Source organism: Gadus macrocephalus, chromosome 4, assembly GCF_031168955.1.
Source record: "Gadus macrocephalus chromosome 4, ASM3116895v1".
Classification (NCBI taxonomy): domain Eukaryota; kingdom Metazoa; phylum Chordata; class Actinopteri; order Gadiformes; family Gadidae; genus Gadus; species Gadus macrocephalus.
Window position 1 is genome coordinate 2,058,347 of NC_082385.1, and position 21,678 is coordinate 2,080,024.

The following is a 21,678-nucleotide window of genomic DNA, read 5'->3' on the forward strand; positions in this document are numbered from 1 at the left end:
GATAAAACGAGTTGATTACCTGTCCAGCGACTCCAGCCGCGTGGAGCTAAGAGGCTCGCCAACCAGACATTGTTGTCCAAGCAACAGCGCCCTCTACAGTTTGACTTTATCCAATCATTTATTCTGCCAAAAAAATATACAACCGAGTCACAACCGTAAAATGAAGCGGTTCTTAAGTCATCGACAAAATGTTCTCAATCTTTGTTAAAAATATGGGAGTGGAAGTAATCAGTGAAATTAATAAATCAACTTTTATTGTGCTCCATACAGATAAAAATAAAACTGTGGGCCGCTTTTTATTACATAACACACACAAACTTCATGATTTAGAGCAGCCTTTAGAAAACTCTTTTAAGTCAGGGAACAATAGAGCTAGATTAATAAGCCTAAATATATAAAGTTAAACTGCCCAATGGGCAGGGGGCGAGTTTTCAATCAGTGGCGGGTACAGCCTGTTTGACTTGAAATGTGATTTGTTTACTGCAAATTCTGTTGGTTTGATAAATGGTGACTTAGAGAATCAACAGGGGGCTTTGCTCGCATTTAAAAAAAAAAATACACACATTGAGCAGAACTATGTTGAGTCACCAATTGAACTTGAATTGGAACTCCCTAATTTGTACTAATTATATAAATCAGTCAGTCACTCACTTTATATATTAAACATTAGTTTCATGCATCGCTTCATAAAAACTATGCAAGTTGAAATACTTTGTACTTTGGGGAGTAGTGAACTCAACATTTTTCATGCAGTGTTTCTTGCAAATTAAAAGAAAGAAAGAAAAGACAAAATCATCGCAAAAAAGGCAACCGTTGGTACAACAAGTGGAACAGTGGAATCCAAGTTTAAACCACTCCTCGATCTCTCTCTCTACACATCTGTGCACACACGCATGTTCTGATATCATCTCTCCGAGCTTTAATGCAGACGCTGCACTAACCTGGCAGGTACAAGTAGACGTTGGCAGCAATACAGGGAGAAGTGTGTAGTGTACCGCGAACATTGTCAATAGTAAGAGACGATGACGCAACACAGCAAACAGTACTTCAGATATTTCAAACAGCCAGATACAGAGCCCAGAAACACCAATCCCTGAGTCCTGCATTTCTCAAACGCCGAAAGCACAGAACAACAATCCATCCATCCGCTAATCCTACCGGGATTGGCATTGCTGTGAGGCCATTAGAAATGATAACACACCAGATTTTGGCCCGCTCTCCAATCGATATTTTGTCCCGGTACAATGGGTCATGACCTATACTAAAACGGTACGTTTAGTAAAAACGTCCGAAGGGGTTTTAGCGGAGGTGGCGACCAAGAGCTGCACAGCGTCAGAGATCACCGAACCCCAGGGGAGCCAACACGAAGGCAGGTGACTTCAGCTTTAAAAATACGGCAGCAGAAAAACATCTCAAAAAGCGCATCGATAGATCATCGCAAAAAGGTAGTACAGGGTGCAGCAGGAAGGGCAATAATTTGGCAGTTACGAACACACGACAAAAAAGAAAAAACACAAAACTAAAAAAAAAAAAAAAAAAAAACGACGACTAAGCGCGACGACAGCACGACCGAAACCTGAGATTTTTTTGTGGTGTTCTAAAAAAAAAAAAATCCATCCAACGGCATCCAGGGACGGCCGGAAGCCACGGCAAGGTCCAAGAGTCTCGCCCGAGCGACGTCACTTCCTCCTCCTCCTGGGGCTCTGCTCCACCTCCGGCCTCCTCTCCACGGCCGGGGCCCGCGGGGCCCCCGCCGCCGGCGGGGGCCCCGCGGGGGTCTTCGACGCGGGGGCCGCCGGGGTCTTGGCCTTCTTGGACTTGGGTTCCGCCGGGGGGGCCGCGCAGGCGCGACCGCCGGGGCCCCTCGACAGCAGGCACTTGAGGACGCAGATGGTGGCCACGGTGGCCAGGAGAGCCCACTGCACGTGGGGGCCCGGCAGCGTCTCCAGGTGGCCCCTGAGGAGGGCCAGGAGCCGGGCCAGCGGGGAGTGTGACAGGCCGGACGGGGGCGACTCCTCCTTTGAACCAGCATCAGAATCACTTTTATTACATTCTTATTGCACAAGTACACAAGAGTAAAATGATTAATGCATGATTACTAGAGCTGTCAGTTAAACGCGTTATTAACGGCGTTAACGTAAACCAATTTTAACGGCATTAACTTTGTTAACGCGCGATTAACGCAAATTTATTTTTTAATCTGCATATCTTTGTATGTTCATCGTTTAATTGCATTATAGGCTTTTTTCTTGTACCGTCCTGTTTTGATCAGTATATGCCAATGTTGTTATCAATAAAAAAACATTTGCACAAGGCAAGCCGATGCACTTCTCCATGTTGATAAGAGCATTAAAATGAGAACAATTAATGGGACAAAGAATTCAAGGGATATTTAGCATAGAAAAAAATATACGATTAATCGCGATTAATCGTGAGTTAACTATGGCATTAATGCGATTAATCGTCCCAGAGTCCCAGAGAAAGTACCAAGTTCCTTTAGGTCGGGTTGGAGTCCCGACGCGGATACCAGAGAGACTGTTGATCTGATCTTAAATACATTGCACTTTCTATTTTACTCATTTCTTTGCATATGTTTTCTTTTACTTATCTATTATTTTATTTTATTGTATGACAATGTTTATATGTGAAGCACTTTGAGTCTGCCTTGTGTATGAAAAGTGCTATATAAATAAAGTTGCCTTGCCTTGGTACCTCAACGCAGCAACAATAGAATATTAAGTAAGTTAACAGTTACAGTAAAGTTAGTCGGTTACTGTAAAGGTACAGGACACCAGTTATGTACCGGGTTGACACCGCCGATCGGGAAATGCTTATTGCCATCATCTTTGTGATTGGTGTCACTGGATCACATGGTACTACATTTCAGCCAATCAGCAAAAGCACAGGCATAACCTGTCCTTGAGGTTTGAGAATCAGTGTTTAAGTCAATGTATATCATTTGAAATCGTGATTGCGTGCCGATAGTGTGCTGTGTACGGAACAGCACGTTTTGGTTAAATGTGGTCTTGATTCAGTCAAGAGGTATACTTTGTTTACTGGCAAATTAAAAGCGTGATTCAGAAAAATAAGTCAAGTCAACACATTTTGTAGTTCGTTCAGATTGTTTTCAATGAGGTGGTTGAACTGTAACTTACATCCAGTCCATGCAGACTCAGCATAGCCTGCAGATCCGGGTCACCCAAATACACTATGGGACAGAAGTCCTTCACAAAGTCTCTACGCCACCACTGTTTGGGACCAGATCTACACCCACAAACACACACACACACCCACACGCACGCACACACACACACACGAACACACACACACACACACACACACACACACACACGCATGTGGTTTAGGTCTGGGGGAATCATATTTACATTAAATATTGTAAATTACTGACGATGAACTTCAACACGATATCTTGTCACTAAATAAAGATTAGCACCTCATGTGAGAACAGATACTAATCAATAAGGATGATAAGCTTTTGAAAAATCTATCTAAATCATTTATCTTCCTCACATCATAAAAAAAAAATCAAAACAAAATCCAATTTACATCAGTCAAGAGTTTGGTCTTAACTGATCATGTAGAATAGTCCAACAATAATCGCTAACACACAGCACAATTACACAACGTCATGTGGGAACGGAATGCGTGTGTGTGGCCTCCCAGTGGGTGCACCACCGGGCGGAGTGGGACTGACCCGTCAGGGTCCTGCTGGGTGAACTGGTACTGGTAGAGTGTCGCTCTGAGGTAGGCTGGAGGCTCCTCGCTGAACGCATACTGGGACGGCTCAGTCTGGAGCAGCCTCTCCACTGAGGGGACGGACACACACACACACACACACACACACACACACACACACACACACACACACACACACACACACACACACACACACACACACACACACACACACACACACACACACACACACACACACACACACACACACACACACACACAGTTATGTGTCTGCAGAGAGGAGTCGTGGCGGTGAAGTCCGGCAGCAGCCCGGTCACCCACCGTTCTTGTTGCCCTGCAGAAGGCCCAGCACTAGGCCGCAGAACCAGGGGCTTTCCTGGGCCTGTCCCCGAGCAGCCCTCCACATCTGCCAGTCGAGACGGGCCTCGTAGGGGGCCACCAGTGGGGGCGGCGCGCTCACGTTGCCTGGCTTGTACATCCAATGGATCTCCTGAGGGTTCAACGGTCAAATCGCTCATAAACAAGTTTTCACGCGTCTCTTTTTTAATTTATTCATTTATTAGGACCACGACGGGTCAGTCGCACTCCGACGGCGGTGGACACACTGGGAGGACACACACACACACACACACACACACACACACACACACACACACACACACACACACACACACACACACACACACACACACACACACACACACACACACACACAGTTGCGTAATTCTACTGTGTGCGTTAGCAAGTGTTAGCAAGTGCGAGACTATTCTACTGTTAATACATGATCTGGCTTGATCAACTAAGCCAGACTCTTAACTGATTTTGTATGATGTGAGAAAGATAAATGATTTAGATCAATTTGTCCAAAGATTATCATCCTTATTGATTAGCATTTGTTCTCACATATTTTTGACAAGCATGACTATCCTTGCATAACCTAAAAACTATAAGCCAAGAGGCATGGATTCAAATGGTTCCCAGACAGAGGCATGACCCGAGGGTCAGACACCAAACAGGATCCGGATGACAGGCAACAGAAATCGACAAACCTGAATGACTCCTCCTCTTTGAGGACAGCCCGCATTTCCATGCAGGCTGTCAGACTGTTGCCCTGCAGTCTGGTATATACACAGAGTGTATGAAGCTAGATTATTTGATACTTTTGTAAAATTTGTACAATAAAAAAATTGGATGAAAAAAATAAATCCATATATTTTTGCTTGACGTCGTTGTTAGGCGTGTGTCGCTTAGGCGGCCGCCTAACTACTATATTTTTATCAAAGTATATAAATCATTCATAAACGTTCATAAACAATATATATATATATTTTTGCTTGACGTCGTAGTTAAGGCGGCAGGCATGTGTCGCTGCCCTGTGAGATTGGCCATCAGTACGCAGCATCATCTCCCCTGGTGTTCTGTATTTTCATTACCAAGCCGAAGCGTAAGGAGCTGAGGCGCGTACCGTCCAGGTGTGCTGGTCCATGCTGCCCTCCAGGACCAGCTCCGGCCTCCCGCGGCCCGCGGCCAGCTGGCGGTCCAGGGCGTAGCTGCTCACCAGCTGGTAGGGCTTCACCCACTCGTGGGCCCTCTTCACCACCGGGAGCACCTTGCTGCTGGACCAGGGCTCCATGGAGGTGTACGGGACCTGGGGGAGGGGGAGGGGCATGAGGGGTGTGTGAGAGGGGCATGAGGGGAGTGTGGGAGGGGCATGAGGGGAGTGTGGGGAGTGTGGGAGGGGCATGAGGGGTGTGTGAGAGGGGCATGAGGGGAGTGTGGGAGGGGCATGAGGGGTGTGTGAGAGGGGCATGAGGGGAGTGTGGGAGGGGCATGAGGGGAGCGTGGGAGGGGCATGAGGGGAGTGTGGGAGGGGCATGAGGGGTGTGTGGGAGGGGCATGAGGGGAGCGTGGGAGGAGGGGCATGAGGGGAGCGTGGGAGGAGGGGCATGAGGGGAGTGTGGGAGGGGCATGAGGGGAGTGTGGGAGGGGCATGAGGGGAGTGTGGGAGGGGCATGAGGGGAGTGTGGGAGGGGCATGAGGGGAGCGTGGGAGGAGGGGCATGAGGGGAGTGTGGGAGGGGCATGAGGGGAGCGTGGGAGGAGGGGCATGAGGGGAGTGTGGGAGGGGCATGAGGGGTGTGTGAGAGGGGCATGAGGGGAGCGTGGGAGGAGGGGCATGAGGGGAGCGTGGGAGGAGGGGCATGAGGGGAGTGTGGGAGGGGCATGAGGGGAGTGTGGGAGGGGCATGAGGGGAGCGTGGGAGGGGCATGAGGGGAGTGTGGGAGGGGCATGAGGGGAGCGTGGGAGGGGCATGAGGGGAGCGTGGGAGGGGCATGAGGGGAGCGTGGGAGGGGCATGAGGGGAGCGTGGGAGGGGCATGAGGGGAGCGTGGGAGGGGCATGAGGGGAGTGTGGGAGGAGGGGCACGAGGGGAGTGTGGGAGGGGCATGAGGGGAGCGTGGGAGGAGGGGCATGAGGGGAGTGTGGGAGGGGCATTAGGGGAGTGTGGGAGGGGCATGAGGGGAGTGTGGGAGGGGCATGAGGGGAGTGTGGGAGGGGCATTAGGGGAGTGTGGGAGGGGCATTAGGGGAGTGTGGGAGGGGCATGAGGGGAGTGTGGGAGGGGCATGAGGGGAGTGTGGGAGGGGCATGAGGGGAGCATTCCCCAAAGGAACAGAGTTGAGATGATTGAGGAAAAAAAGAAGACCAAAATATACATTCAATTAATCCGAGAACATATATTTTTTGGAAGGATTTTTGTCATTTTTCCCTAAATTATCTCCCTTGGTTTCCAAAAGTATGACAAAAGAAAAAAGTATTTCCTAGAAAATCTGTTTTTAAGTTGGTTCCTCCATTTTAAAATTCATTTTGCAGGTACACCCTAACCCTACTGCAGCCGTGTTAAAACGCTTAACGGTGAAAACCATGAATGAATCGACCACACACAACAACAACAACAACAACAACAACAACCGTGAGCCACTACCCGGTCGTCGATAGCAACGATCAACAACACAGGCGATACACTGTTGTCTGGGCGCGTTGTCGGGGCATGTCGGAGACGCGTCTGGGCTCAGAGCCAGCAAATCAAACGGCAGACTCACCACACTGACGGCAAACATCGCTACTGTGGCTGCGGCGAAGACCGCCCATTGGACGAGGGCCCAGAGCTTCCAGAAGAATCCTCTCACACAGAGCGAGCTGGAAAACAAACGCAGGTCAGGTCATCTGGGTTCATCGTCAGGGCTCCCATTCAGAGCTGAGCACGGCCGCCAGAGCAACGCTAGCCATCAACTACACTTTTAGCAATTTTCGGGAAATACAAAGTGCATAACAAGCGGAAAATAAAGGAAAAGGGTTTAAATTAACAATCTCTATACCTCTGAATTACAGCGATGCACTTAAGGCTGACATTATACCAGCAGGTGTGAGTTTGATTAGCCATTACAAGCCGATTTGAAAGTCTACCAGCCAACCCAGTGGTCTGTAGGAAACGTTGCTCATCTATCCGTCATACATCTAGCTGGACACACCAGCTTGTGATGTCAGAAGAGGCTGATTTTCAAATCGGCTTGTAATTGGTAAATCACACTCACACCTGGTGGTATAATATGTCTACAAGGTATGTTTGAACAAAAAATAGATCAGAAATACTTAAGAAGAAAGTCAAACCAAACAGGAACATTTTAAGATTTGTTTAAAACGTTGACGATTGTAATGCCCTCAGCTCCTTTAGCAGCACGGCCCCAGAAACGAGAAGCCTCGTCACTGAACGTCGCCTTTCCCTGAGCCTCGTTAAGCAGCGCTGGACCGAGCATCGTTCAGCGTAGACGTACTGCACCAGGGGGCGGACGTCGCGACTCACCTCAGCAGCGCCCCCACCACCTCCCAGGTGAGGGAGAGCACTGCGATCCAGACGGTCGAGCCCATGGTGGTCCGAAGCACGTCCCCAAACTGCTGCTGGGTGAAGGCTGCAGACAAGACCGCCATGGGGGTGAGACACCGGACCGTCCTAGCTAGGGCTCTGCAAGTCATCCGGTTTTGATCGTGATTTCAATTTTTGGGTCAAACGATGTCTAAACTTTTATATAGTTGTATTTTTTTTAAGTATGATTATTTTATTCATATCTTATCTTATATACTTATTTTTGATTTGAACAATTTCTGTTTGAACATTTTGTGTATATTTGGACGTTTCAAAGTTCTCAGTTACAAAGAGGTTTTTTAGGAGAGAAATGCTGAATAAATTAACCTGGTTTTCAAACTCAAAAGCCCTACTCCTAGCACACATCTATATTTTGTACCGGTACAATGGGCCATGACCAATACTAAAACGTTTAGCAAAAAACGTCTGAAGGTGTTTGGTGAGTAGGTGTGCAACAGCTGTACTGGTGATCTGTTCTAAGATCACTGGCGTTAAACAAAGGGACTTGAGTTCCTTTTGCAATCGGCAAATCATTAAGAAAGCAGCAGGTATTTTGGCTTCTTCTGGTCATGCTCTTAAAAGTGAATTCTCTGTGTTGCCATCAGGGCGTCGCTACGCTTTACCTGCATGCAGAACAAACCGCCATTCCAAGTCGTTCATCTGCAATTCGACGACTAAAGGCTCCGTAGATGTGTATGTGTATTTGTATTTTACTGTGTCTGTATACAAGCTGCTCAAACTAATTGCCCCTAGTGGGATTAATAAAGTTGTATTGTACAGCGTCAGAGACGCAGCCAACACAAAGGCAGGATAGATGGAGATAGATAGATGCATAGATAGATAGATAGATAGATAGATAGATAGATACAAAAATACATACATCGATAAATATTAAAACAATAGTAATTTCAAAAGATTTAAACAGAATTCTGAAATATTCAAGTTATAATTCCTAATCACTCCCATTTTTTAACAAGCTACTCGTCAATGATTTAGCCTACATCTGTTGTGGTTCGCTCTGGCTCAAATTAGCACAACTATCTTTGCATGCGTTATGAAATCAAAACCAAGTATCATTGTTGCCATGTTAACTGTTTACACTCAGCATCAATGATCTATCAATCAATCATGTTTCCGATACATCCGTGCATTTTTCCTATGAAGCACGGTTAAAAAAATTACCAAGCATCGCATGCGTCTTTGACCGTAAGGCTCACCGTGCGGTGAGCCTTACGGTCAAAGACGCATGCGACACAAACCCTGTTTTTTTTAACCATGGGACCAAAACAAAGACCTGGTGGTCGACTGAGAGACGGATTACCTGTTTTAGAGGAGACGGTCCTGGCCTCCCAGTCCACGTCGATCTGGAAGAGGCGTGTGGCGCTGTAGATGATCAGGACGTACACCCCCAGCTCTACCAGGAGGGTCAGCACCCAGACCAGCGTCTGGCCCCAGGCTGCCCACACAACACAGCACACAGCAACGTCAGGGCGGAGGCGGGAGGAGGCGTTAGGAGGTGGAAGGGAATAAGGATACAGTGGAGACCTCCAAAACGGTGCACTGTACGGTGAAATATTTGAGGCATCGAAATGTTTGTATAACAACCAAAAAAGGTTAAAGTTGGTGTTAAGACACCAATAAACGCCATTTTGTTTTACTTCACTTTGCATGATCTAAACATGTATTTTGTTTTCTGTAAAAGTAGAATTACAATGCATCAATCAAGCATTAATCCCAAGGTATCTTCCCCTTATGTATTGTGAAACAGTCAAGCAGTGTAAAAATCACTCCACAAAACACACATAGCGTTAACAGGGCTAATGGTGGAGATTAGGGGCCCAGCATTGTTGAATGGTTTCTCTGTGCCCTTTGGTTTTGGTTCTGCGTGTGTTGACTTGACCAAAGGCCCTGCCACTCAGGGAGTTGGCAGAGCTCTTAAATTCACCCAACGAACTACAAAGTCACATCCTATCCAACGGGCGTTGGGTCGGATTTGTTTACTCAGTGAGGAAATCAGTTGCAAATCTCTCACCAGAACGTTAACCCTTATTGGTCATTTGTTTAGTTTGCTTAACGTCGAACTTGCTTAATTTGTGTAAGGGTCCATCAGTTTAGTTTGTGTAATCGTTAACCTGGATAACGAAGTGTAACGGACGGTTGAGTAGCTTAGTTTTGCGTAACGGACAGCTAGCTTGATGATCAAGCAGCTAGAGGATGCTAGGAGCAGTTAGGAACAGCTATAGGCAGCTAATAGCAGCTAGGAGCAGGTAGGGGTAGCAAGGAGCCGCTAGGGGTAGCTAGGGGTAGCTAGGATCAGCTAGGGGCAGCTAGGGGCTGCTAGGAGCAGCTAAGGGTAGCTAGGGGTAGCTAAGAGCAGCTAGGGGCAGCTAGGAGCAGCTAGGGGTAGCTAGGGGCAGCTAAGAGCAGCTAGGGGCAGCTAAGAGCAGCTAGGGGCAGCTAAGAGCAGCTAGGGGCAGCTAGGGGCAGCTAAGAGCAGCTAGGGGCAGCTAGGAGCAGGTAGGAGCAACTAGGGGCCGCTAGGGGCAGCTAGGAGCAGCTATAGGGGGCTAACACCGATGTTGTCGAAGCTAACACCGACATTAGCTTCGACAACATTGTAGTTCATGTTGGCACCAACGATGCTAGGACAAGACAAACTGAGGTCACAAAAAGCAACATAGCTAGGCTTTGTGACTTCGCCAGAAAGATGTGTCGGCATCGATTAATTCTCTCTGGCCCTCTACCCGATAAGGGTAATGATGAGCGTTATAGTAGACTATTGTCTCTAAATCGCTGGCTGGCCCTATATAGCTCAGAGCAGGGCTTTGGTTTCATAGATAACTGGCCCTCCCTGTGGGGTCGCCCTGGTGTGCTCATGAGAGACGGCCTACACCCTACTGGGTTAGGTGCCTCAATTATGTCAAAAAACATAGATAGATGTCTTAGTCACGCGTGACTCATCCACTCACAGCACGCTGGGCTGCAGGAGTTTAGTAAACCTGCTAGCAACATGATAGTCTACGTTGCAGAGTCTAGAACAGAGTCTAGAATAGCAGATGGGTTAGGGGAACCAGGATCTATTGCACCAATTGTTTCAGAGCTGAGTGTTAACCGGACTCCCTCTGTAACTAACGCTGTACCTATATGTACGGTGGGCCAAAACTGCATGTCAAACCGCATGTCAAATCGCATGTCAAATTGCATGGTAAATCGCATGACGCATGACGCATCGCATGAAATTAACGCTGTACCTATATGTACAGTCGTGCAAAATCGCATGTTAACTCGCATGACAGAGCTGAGTGTTAACCACACTCCCTCAGAAATTAACGCTGTACCTAGTACAGGCGTGCAAAATCGCATGGCAAATCGCATGATAAACCGCATGTCAAATCAAATACTAACAACTAACCGGACTCCCCCTGAAATTAACACTGTACCTATATGTACGGTGGCGCGGCCCCGCTCTGTCCCGAGGTGTAAAACCCGCAGGCGAGCGCCGCGACCAGTAAGTCCAACTCTGGCGATGCCACTGATCGCCTCAGAGCTGAGTGTTAACCAGACTCCCTCTGAAAATAACCCTGTACCTATATGTACGGTGGTGCGGCCTCGCGCTGTCTCGAGGTGTAAAACCCGCAGACGAGGGCCGCAACCAGTATGTCGAAACCGCGGTATCCCCTTGACCGCTTCAGAGCTGAGTGTTAACCAGACTCCCCCTGAAAATAATAAAAGGGAAGTACTCAGAATAGGGTTCATGAACATAAGGTCGCTTTCATCGAAGGCGCTCTTGGTCCATGATTTAATTATTGATAAAAAGATCGACATACTGGGGCTTTCTGAAACCTGGTTAAAACCAGATGAGTTTCTAGCCTTAAACGAAGCTACTCCACCCCATTACGTTAGCACCCAAGTATCTAGAGAAGTTAAGAAAGGTGGTGGAGTAGCCCTGATATCTAATTCTAAGCTTAATTTAAAGCCGAAGAATAGATATATTTTCAGATCCTTTGAGGTGCTAGCGCTCTGCACCTCAGCTCCTCGAGAAGCAAAACGAGTTCCAGACTCTTTTGTTTTAGCTGTAGTATACCGCCCTCCAGGACCGTATTCAGTTTTTCTGGATGAGTTTTCTGACTTTGCAGCTGATTTGGCTACATATTCAGACAATATTTTGCTTATTGGGGATTTCAACATTCACGTGAATAACCCGTCTGATGCCCTCGCAAGGGCTTTTCTGTCCATTACAGATACGCTTGGCTTCAAACAGCTCGTCCAGCAACCAACCCACATCGGTGGAAACACGTTGGATCTCGTTCTGACCCGCGGTGTTGACATTTCGCAGCTAGTGGTCTCTTCCTACACCTCAGCTTTATCAGACCACTTTTTGCTCACTTTCCAGGTGGTGGTATCCTGCCCCTGCGACAATCAGCAAGCTACTTTCAGCTGTCGCCGCATCACACCTGCAACCATTACAGCCATGGAAGATAAGTTATCTGGTTCACTTGCACCTCTCTGTAACTATAGTGGTTCTGTGGAGTGCCTTACTGATGACCTCAACATTGCCTTGTCTGTTGCCATTGATTCAGTTGCTCCGTACGTAACTAAAAAACGAACAGTGAAAAAACCAGCTCCTTGGTTTAATGCAGAAACTCGCATTTTGAAGCGTAATTGCAGGATCCTTGAACGCAAATGGCGCTCGACTAAACTTGAGGTCTTTCATCTTGCATGGCATAATAGTCTGGTCACCTATAAGGGTGCGCTGACTATCGCCAGGAATGCCTACTTTTCTAGTATCATTAATTTGAATAGAAATAATCCTAAGTTTCTTTTTGACACGGTGAGGAGTCTCACTCAGAAACAGAATCAGACCGTAGGCTCCTCGATCTCGGCAGGTGAATTCATGGATTTCTTTGAGAATAAGATTCAATCAATTAGAGAGGAAATTGATGCTTACCGGGCGGCTAATCCTACACATCCTGTGGGGCAGGATGGGGTTCTGCCAAGTAGGATGGTGAACTCTGACGCAACTCTTTTGGAGTTTAAGGCGATTTCCTTGGTGGAACTTGAAAGGGTGATAAAGGCCTCAAAGCCAACAACTTGTATGTTGGATCCGCTCCCTTCTAGGGTTCTTAAGGAACTTTTTCCAACGGTGGGGCCTGTTATCCTCTTGCTTATGAATCTTTCTTTTTCAACAGGAATTGTTCCTTCCAATTTCAAGGCTGCGGTGTTAAAACCGCTACTCAAAAAGCCTGGCCTAGATCCTGAATTAGTCAGGAACTATCGGCCTATATCGAATCTGCCCTTCTTGTCTAAGGTACAGGAAAGGATTGTAGCAAAGCAAATTGTTGATTATTTGACGAGGAATAATCTCTTCGAACCTTTCCAGTCGGGGTTCAGGAATTTCCACTCAACTGAAACTGCTATTACAAGAGTTGTAAATGACATCCTTCTTGCTTTGGATAAAAACACAAGCACAATGCTTGTGATGTTGGATCTGAGCGCTGCGTTTGATACGATTGACCATGGCACTCTTCTTCACCGTCTTGAACACTATGTTGGTTTCGGGGGTACGGCTCTTGGTTGGCTTGAATCGTACCTCACAGATAGAACCCAATTTGTGCTTCATGAGGGTGCAGAATCAAAGCATTATAAATTGCGCTTTGGCGTACCACAAGGGTCGGTTCTTGGTCCATTGCTTTTTGCAATTTATATGCTTCCCCTCGGTGACGTTATCCGTGGCTTCGGAATTAGTTTCCATTGCTATGCGGATGACACCCAGCTCTACATTCCTGTAGATTCCGGGGATTCTGCCCAGATTCAAAAGGTTGAGTCCTGTTTGGCTGCTGTGAAGGGCTGGATGTCACAAAACTTCCTACAGCTTAATACTGGGAAGACAGAGCTTATGATTATCGGCTCGAAGCGGGACCGGGAAAAGTTTGAGGATGTCTCTCTGTGGTTGGATGGCTTCGCCATCCCACAGAGTGCATCCGTCAGAAATCTTGGTGTCTTGTTTGACCCTCAACTATGCTTTGATCAGCATATAAGAAGTATAACTAGAATTGCCTTTTTCCATTTGAGAAACATTGCAAGAATCAGATCAATGTTATCTGTAGCGGATGCAGAGACACTGATTCATGCGTTTGTCTCGTCAAGACTGGACTATTGCAATGCACTGTTCTCGGGATTACCGAACTCTACTATAAAGAGTCTACAGCTGGTACACAATGCGGCAGCTAGATTGCTGACCAGAACGAGAAAGTTTGATCATATTACACCTATTCTCGCCTCTTTACATTGGCTACCAATAACTTTCAGATCAGACTTTAAGGTGCTATTGCTAACCTATAAAGCCTTGCATGGACTATCTCCATTGTACCTGAAGGACCTGATTATTCCTTATAGTCCTTCTCGGTCTCTCCGGTCTTCGGGAGCCGGCCTTCTTTCATTGCCGAAGGTTAAAAAGAAATCGGCTGGACAGAGAGCATTTGCCTATCGAGCCCCCTTTTTATGGAATAGGCTGCCATCAGCGATCAGGGAAGCTGACTCTGTGGAGCTATTCAAAGGGAAGCTCAAAACGCACCTCTACAATCTTGCATTTGGAGTGTGAAAACAACAGATGCGTAGTGAAGACTACTCTGTTTGCTTGTGCTTTTCTTATTACATTATACATTCCCACTATGTACTTTTCCGTTCTAATTCACTATTCTGTCAGTTGTAGCGTGCTGCGGGTGCTGGACTGGATGCCTGGACTCTCCTCATGGATAACCGGCCAGAACCCCATCACCATTTTAATATGATGTACATGTATTTACCTGTATGCCATCTGTGGCACCCAGTGCACTCCTGACCATCCCTGGAAGAAGGGATCCCCTACACTGCGTTTCTTCTCAAGATTTCTTCCTTGCTGATTCAAGGGAGTTTTTTCTTGCCCGTGTGGGGGCATGGGTAAAGGGGGGTGTCACAAATATTTGGCCTGTTAAGCCCTTTGAGACTGTAATGGTGATTAAGGGCTATACAAATAAAATTGAATTGAATTATAGGCAGCTAGGGGCTGCTAGGAGCAGCTAGGGGTAGCTAGGAGCAGCTATAGGCAGCTAAGGGCAGCTAGGAGCAGCTAGGGGCAGCTAGGGGCAGCTAGGGGCCGCTAGGGGCAGCTAGGGGTAGCTAGGGGCAGCTAAGAGCTAAACTTATCAGTTGGGTTACGAGCTTCGGTGTGGGAAGCGGAGGGTGTTTGAGGCCGTACTCTTGGCTGATCTCTTCTTCTTGCTCATGGTGTGCTCCGTGTCCAGCAGAGAGAAGCCCAGCGCCACCGTCAGCAGGTTCAGCACCGTCAGGTTGCCTGTGAGCGCGGACAGGAGCTGGTGCACCAACTGGAACAGGGAGGGAGCAGACAGGGTAGGGTTAACATTGGCTTGGTCCATCAAAAGAAAACAACTGGTTCCCCTTTACAAATATAGACCTGGCCTGAGAAAATATATTAACTTTTAACTCGAGTTATCAACAAATAATCGAAAGTCCAAACCAAACCGACAAAAATGTGGGGATACTTATTGGAGCGCTTTTTCCTAAACGGAGGTAAAATATGCTAGAACACACAAGCCAGTATGACGCTTTCAAAGAGACATCCAGACATTCATATGAATCACAGCATCACAAATATCCCTTCCCTATTGGACGAAGCCTTTCGTGGCGGACATCGCCTGCCATAAAATCTACGTCAACAGTTTGGCCGTTGGAGCGGCCCAATTCTGCTTTCGCCGCCCACTTCTGCTTTTGCTTCCTTGAACGATCACTTTGAAAAGAGCGTGTCGAAGCGGTGACCTGGACGTAGAAGGCCGTGATGCGCAGGCAGCGGATCGGGGCGAAGTACAGCAGGGGCACCAAGACCTGGGACACGAGGACCCCCACGGTGCCCAGCCGCAGTACCCAGGACGGCAGCTGGGCGGCCCACCAGGCCAGGGCAGTGGGGCTGGCCTGGCTCTCCAGCATGTGGCTCACCGCTAGAGGGAGAGAGAGAAAGAGAGAGGGCAAAATTTGTAGGGTTGCCGCGACATTTTTCACACCGAGAAATACACTCGTGTCAACACCGGTATTACCGAGTATATACGGTATAAACTTTGAAACTAGGTCAACCGCCATCTTCTCCGTCCACTCTCCTCTCACACTCGGTGACAGCGTCTTATAACGTTCTATATACAATAGTGTAATATAATTGTATACATAATATCACGGCCAAAAGCTCTGTGCGCCTCCGGATGGCCGTAGCGCGGGGAGCTCTCGTAGGGATTGGGCTTCGCGGGGTTTGTTTACCGGCGTTGCTATGGTTACCGGTCTTGTAAGGAAGCGCATAACGAGTTGAGTTACTATGTTCACTAAAGTATTCATATAAACTTTTCCAAATCACTTCAACCGTTATATTTTCAATGCATCACTGATGCAATGATCACAGGAGATAGTCAAGTGGTCATCATCACCGATGATTCTGAACTAATGCTGCGGTTGGCCACGCACTTAAGACAACATGGTCTCAAGTTGGAAGAGAGATCCTTCAAAAGATAAACATCCCCAACAAAAAACAAGCAACTGCCATGTGATAAGCCCTTCCTTTCGAAAACCCATCGGGCAGAAAATAATTGTCTCATCATCTTCATGTGGGGAAAACGCATTCTTGTTAAAACCAATATCCGACATGACCAAATAAGGCGCGTTGCCTTGGTTTCCCGCTGGTTCTAAACAAACAGCAGAGTAACCGACACGAGGTCAGCGCTATCGGGGTGGCCCGCCCACCACTGAGGTTCCACCAGGGGGCGCTGTGCCCGGCCAGCTTGGCCACGCCGGAGCCGAAGGTGAGACGGAAGAGCAGCCAGCGCGTCAGCCAGAAGGTCATGGGGTCGTGGCGCCCGGAGGACACCTGGCGTCCCAGCAGGCTGAGGGGAGCCACCAGCACGGCCAGGAAGCCCGCCTCCAGCAGGAGACCGTCCCTGGAGGGGGGGGGGGGGAGAGGGAGAGAGGGAGGACAGAGGGAGGACAGAGGGAGAGAGAGGGAAGGAGGGAGGGACAGAAGGAGGGACAGAGAGAGAGGGGAGGGAGGGAGTGAGGGAAGAGGGGGGAGGGAGGGAGTGAGGGACAGAGAGAGGAAGGGAGGGAGGGACAGAGGGAGAGAGGGGAGGGAGGGGGGGACAGAGAGAGAGAGGAGGGAGGGAGTGAGGGAAGAGGGGGGAGGGACAGAGAGAGGAAGGGAGGGAGGGAGTGAGGGAAGGCACACAGAGGGAGGGGGGGAAGAGGGAGAGAGACAGACAGAAGAACAGGGGGGAGGCACACACAGTGGGGGAGAGAGCAAAAGAGGAGACACACACACACACACACACACACACACACACACACACACACACACACACACACACACACACACACACACACACACACACACACACACACACACACACACACACACACACACACACACACACACACACACACAGAGGGGAGAGGTAGGGAGGGAGGCACACAGCGGGAAAGAGAGCAGAGAGAGACAGACAGACGGACAGAAAAGAAGAGGGAAAGGCACACACACACACACACACACACAGATAGAGCAAGAGGGGGGAGGGAAAGGGGGAGACACAAAGAACCAGAGTCAGAAGGAGAGCAAGATAGACAGACAGACAGATAAAAACAGACAGACAGAAACAGACAGGCAGGCAGGCACACAGGCAAAGAGGGAGGGACAATTCGAGGAAAGAGAAAGCAAAAGACAGGAATTACAACAGTTCAGTCATTGAGCACGCTGATGGGCTGATCCAATCCTCGCATGTCATTTATAAGCAGGTAAGGGATTGGACTGATAGTTCTTCACATTCTTAATTATTAAACAAACAGGTTTAATCAGAACCATCAATGCAGCTTATCGTTCCCATAGACTAATGGATAGTCATTTATGTATATTACTAAATCGACAAGTACCAGTGATGAAGCAATGGTATATCTAACGCTCTCCTAGATCACCCACACACCTCCATATGAAGTTCCCGCTAAATCGTACATTTTGAAAAGGTGAGTCACGCTACAGATTTCTCCTGCCTGACGGTTATTGTTGTTGAGCTTAACACTATCACGCACCCCGGTGGAATCCCACACGGGTTAACTCAAGGCCAGCAAAACGGAATAATAATCCTAAACAAATTCACAGGTATACAAAAAAATGTGTGTTTGCATAGTTTGCGCTACACCCAACCATGATAGGCTACAGTCACAGAAGTAGAATCTCGTTCACAGTTAGTGTGCGTTAGTGTCTTGTTTGTTCTGCCTGAGGGAAGACAACCTTTCCAGTAACAGTAGGGAACCGCCCAAAGCATCGTGAAATCTGGAGCCGTACCAAGACCAGGTTTATTCTGCCATCCTGTGCTTATCTCCACAGAACAATTCACACTTGGCTCTGGAGAAGGTCTGACAAAAGATGTTAATGCAGGGAGAGGTGTCAGACAAACGTCCCCGCTGCCAGGGTTAACCTCCATCCACTGTCGGAACGCTCTCATTGGACGGGGTTTGTGGCGGCGGACTATGCTGTCGTTTGATTGGCTGCCGTCTCTCCTATGTGTCAGGAAGATAGAGTTGAGCAGTCTGTTCCCTCAGCCAATCAGGTTCTTACGTTCTGTACGTTTTAAATCAGCAGTTATCGGTCCAGTGTGTTTTGAATTCCATTGGAACAAATACGATCGGTTGAAACATAGCCGGGGAAAAGTTGCTGATAATGGGAATGTACAGAACAATCTGAAAGGGAATATTAAAATCTATTTGACTAAGTAAGCCACTGCCATAAATAAGGTTTGTGCACCCATGCACAAGGCTCTACTTTCTAAGGGGAGGAGGTACACTTTGTACGTGTATTCTAGGAGAGGCCTTGAAAGCCCGAGGTCATGTGACTCCGGTGTAAGCATCGTGGTGTGTTATCTCGGAGGGACTTGGTGCGTCTCAGAAATGGGATAGTGAAGCAGCAGTTGCAAGAGGATTTGACTGACAAATGACCTCAAGGCTGGCACTCTGAAGAGCCTTCAAACCTGATTGGAGACGTTGTTCACAGTTCTGTATGTGTGTGTGCGTGTCCACCTGCTTGAGCGCGTGTGCGTGTACATGTGTTTGTGTACACATGTGGTGTGTGTGTGTGTGTGTGTGTGTGTGTGTGTGTGTGTGTGTGTGTGTGTGTGTGTGTGTGTGTGTGTGTGTGTGTGTGTGTGTGTGTGTGTGTGTTGCATTAGTTACCATGGAGAGCTCAGCAGGCCTCTGCCAACCTGTCAATCAAACACACACACACACAATCAGTTGGCAGCAATCCGTCTTCTGGTTCAAGCACTTGGTTTCAAAGATTTAAGCTTGGAATTCATCAAGGATTATGGGACTTATTCACCTAGCGGACATTTTGGTTCTGCATCTTAATCCCCCACCCCCTGCTAGCGTTTGATCCAAGATGACGGCCGGGTGAATAAGGCCCACAGAGAGAGAAAGTATCTAGACAGCTAATTATAAGGCTCCCGTCATACACTACAACTAGAGCCTCAACCTTAGTAAACACACACTTTAGGTGGAGCGAGAACACACACACACACACACACACACACACACACACACACACACACACACACACACACACACACACACACACACACACACACACACACACACACACACACACACACACACACACACACACACACACACACACACACACACACACCAGATTGTAGTAGTATTTCCAGCCATAACCCTCTCAAGCATTAAAGGGAAAGTGCTCAAGCACCCTACTTTACACAGACAGACAGACAGACAGACAGACGGGGAGAGGGACCGACCGATAGACAGACACACCGACACACAGACCGACAACAGACAGACAGTGAACAGACAGACAGACAGACAGACAGACAGTGAACAGACAGATAGACAGACAGACAGACAGACAGACAGCGAACAGACAGACAGACAGACAGACAGACAGACAGACACACCGACAGACAGACAGACAGACAGACAGACAGACAGACACACCGACACACAGACCGACAGACAGACAGACAGTGAACAGACAGACAGCGAACAGACAGACAGACAGACAGACAGACACACCGACAGACAGACAGACAGACAGACAGAACAGACAGACCCACCTGGCTTAGTGAGCAGTACAGGCACCAGAGGGCCAAGAAGACCAGGCTGCCTCTGAGCGGGGCCAGGGTGGCCGCCCCCAGGGCCAGCAGGGCCCCCGCCAGGCAGACCAGCTCCAGCGCCTGGGGGGGGTCGGCGCCCCAGGCCCGGGCCAGGTCCAGCAGCACCGTGCGGGGGGACGCCAGCAGCAGGTCCAGCAGCGGGAGGCCGGTCAGTCCGGGGGGCTCGGCGGGACGCACAGGGGAGACCCCACCGTTGCCGTGGAGACCTGACCCCCCCCCAACACATAAACACACACGAAAACAAGCGCACACACAAACACATATGAGCAGACACACACACACACACACACACACAGACAGACAGACACACATGAACAGACACACATGCATGAACAGAGAGAGACACACACACACACACACACACACACACACACACACACACACACACACACACACACACACAGTAAGAGTGAGTTGGAGGGGGTTAAGGTGATTTGTGCAGAGGTCCTGCCCCACCATGCATGTGAGATTTGCTATGGGTGATTTACAACGCTTACTTTGGATTAAGACGAAACATCGGCGTCACGAGTTACAAATCGGGCGTAAATCTGTAACAATGAGCGACGTACACTGAACATACTGGTCTGGGTCATTTAAGGTCAGGGCGAAGCACTAACAAGTGTGTGACAGGAGAGGCTCACACCGCATTCATAACTTGAAGGATGACGTTACTTTATTTAGTTTAGGCTTACATTATGGAAACAAAAAAGGCGTGGCTGGATCGGAAGGGGGGCTTATAGTGCCACATTGTTGCTGGCACGCGTGTTCAAACCGCGTCCGGGCGCCACGAGACAAACTAACATATGCTGTGGAGCGCGAGGCGGGCCATTTCGATACATTTCAAATGGGAAAAGAACCGCCATGATACAAAATGTGTATTATGCAGAGACAGAGGAGCGATACATCGTTGAAGATACGTTTCTTTAATAAAAGCAGTTTGACAGTTTGTTTCCTTTCAATAGGAAGCGCTCTCAACACACAGCCGCGAGCGTTCACGTGTCACCCAGAGTGGACGAGATTTACAGTCTGGGTGTCTGGAGGGTCACGGTCAGGCTGCTTGGTTATACAGCTGTCATGTGTAGACGCATATACACTTTAATGACACAAGTTAAGAATATAACTCAAGAAAATGACGTTTAAAGTGTACTACGAGTGGGGAGTCGTACCTGGAAGCTGGACGTAAAGGGAAGAGAAAGCCAACATGTAAACAATGGCCATACTCCAGAGAAACATATTCCGCGGAACCCTTATTTCCCCCATTTTGAATGGAGTCGCGGTTCTGCTCCGAGCGGGGTCTTCTTCTTTTGTTGCTCGTTGTGAACGCGTCCTCGGCGCCCGCCTTCAGAGGTTTCTGCTGCCCGCGAGGAAGAGATGATGTGTGGACGGAGGCGGAGTTTGGCTCGCGACTTGTTCCGCACGCCGCGTTTTGCGCGTCCAACGAGTTCAAGGGTTTGAGTGCAGGAGCCGTTGAAGACCATCCCGCACTTTTTTTTTTTTTATTGTAGTATGAATGGAAAGGTTCCTTTATAAAAAATAAAAATAGAAAAGTATGTCCTTCTCTACATCCAGTGTTAACTGAAGCATGACACGGCAGAAGTAAAGGCCTGTATATAATAAATATTTAATCTATTATAGAAAATATTCACCACCATACATGGTGGCGAATATTTCCCTACACTGAAAGCAGGACTTGAGAAATTCCGCTTGGACCAAAAAGGGTTAGCAATGGCAAAAATGAACAGATTTTTTTTTCACATTGTCAATATAGTAGGCCTGCAGTGATTTTTTTAAAAGTTATTTTTTAGATATGGATCACCATTGCTT

The 21,678-nt window shown here is 48.1% G+C and overlaps 1 protein-coding gene across 2 annotated transcripts; it reads right to left on the reverse strand.

Annotated features, from left to right (window-relative positions):
- Positions 1-232: 232 nt before the first annotated feature.
- LOC132455599 (lipase maturation factor 2-like) lies at positions 233-21,262 on the reverse strand. Of its 2 annotated transcripts, none has more exons than XM_060049489.1 (14): positions 21,021-21,262; positions 19,795-20,060; positions 18,893-18,921; positions 16,421-16,614; positions 15,455-15,633; positions 14,877-15,003; positions 8,961-9,095; positions 7,580-7,685; positions 6,819-6,915; positions 5,183-5,365; positions 4,039-4,207; positions 3,716-3,827; positions 3,156-3,264; positions 233-2,015 (listed from the first exon to the last, which is right to left on the reverse strand). In XM_060049489.1, the coding sequence occupies exons 1-14, from the start codon at positions 21,112-21,114 to the stop codon at positions 1,680-1,682; spliced, it is 2,136 nt and encodes a 711-aa protein (XP_059905472.1). In that variant the 5' UTR covers positions 21,115-21,262; the 3' UTR covers positions 233-1,679. The 2 variants fall into 2 exon arrangements, with proteins under 2 accessions (XP_059905472.1, XP_059905471.1); XM_060049488.1 differs by having other exon boundaries at positions 233-2,018; positions 21,021-21,253.
- Positions 21,263-21,678: the final 416 nt, after the last annotated feature.

What these genes read in the sequence shown, in the direction of transcription:
- LOC132455599 (XM_060049488.1), bottom strand. Translation starts at nt 21,114, where the DNA reads ATGGGGGAAATAAGGGTTCCGCGGAATATGTTTCTCTGGAGTATGGCC. An exon ending in TGTACTGCTCACTAAGCCAG is followed by an intron (nt 18,922 to 19,794) that starts GTGGGTCTGTCT and finishes TTTGATTGACAG; the next exon opens with GTTGGCAGAGGCCTGCTGAG. An exon ending in CGATGTTTGCCGTCAGTGTG is followed by an intron (nt 5,366 to 6,818) that starts GTGAGTCTGCCG and finishes CCCCTCCCCCAG; the next exon opens with GTCCCGTACACCTCCATGGA.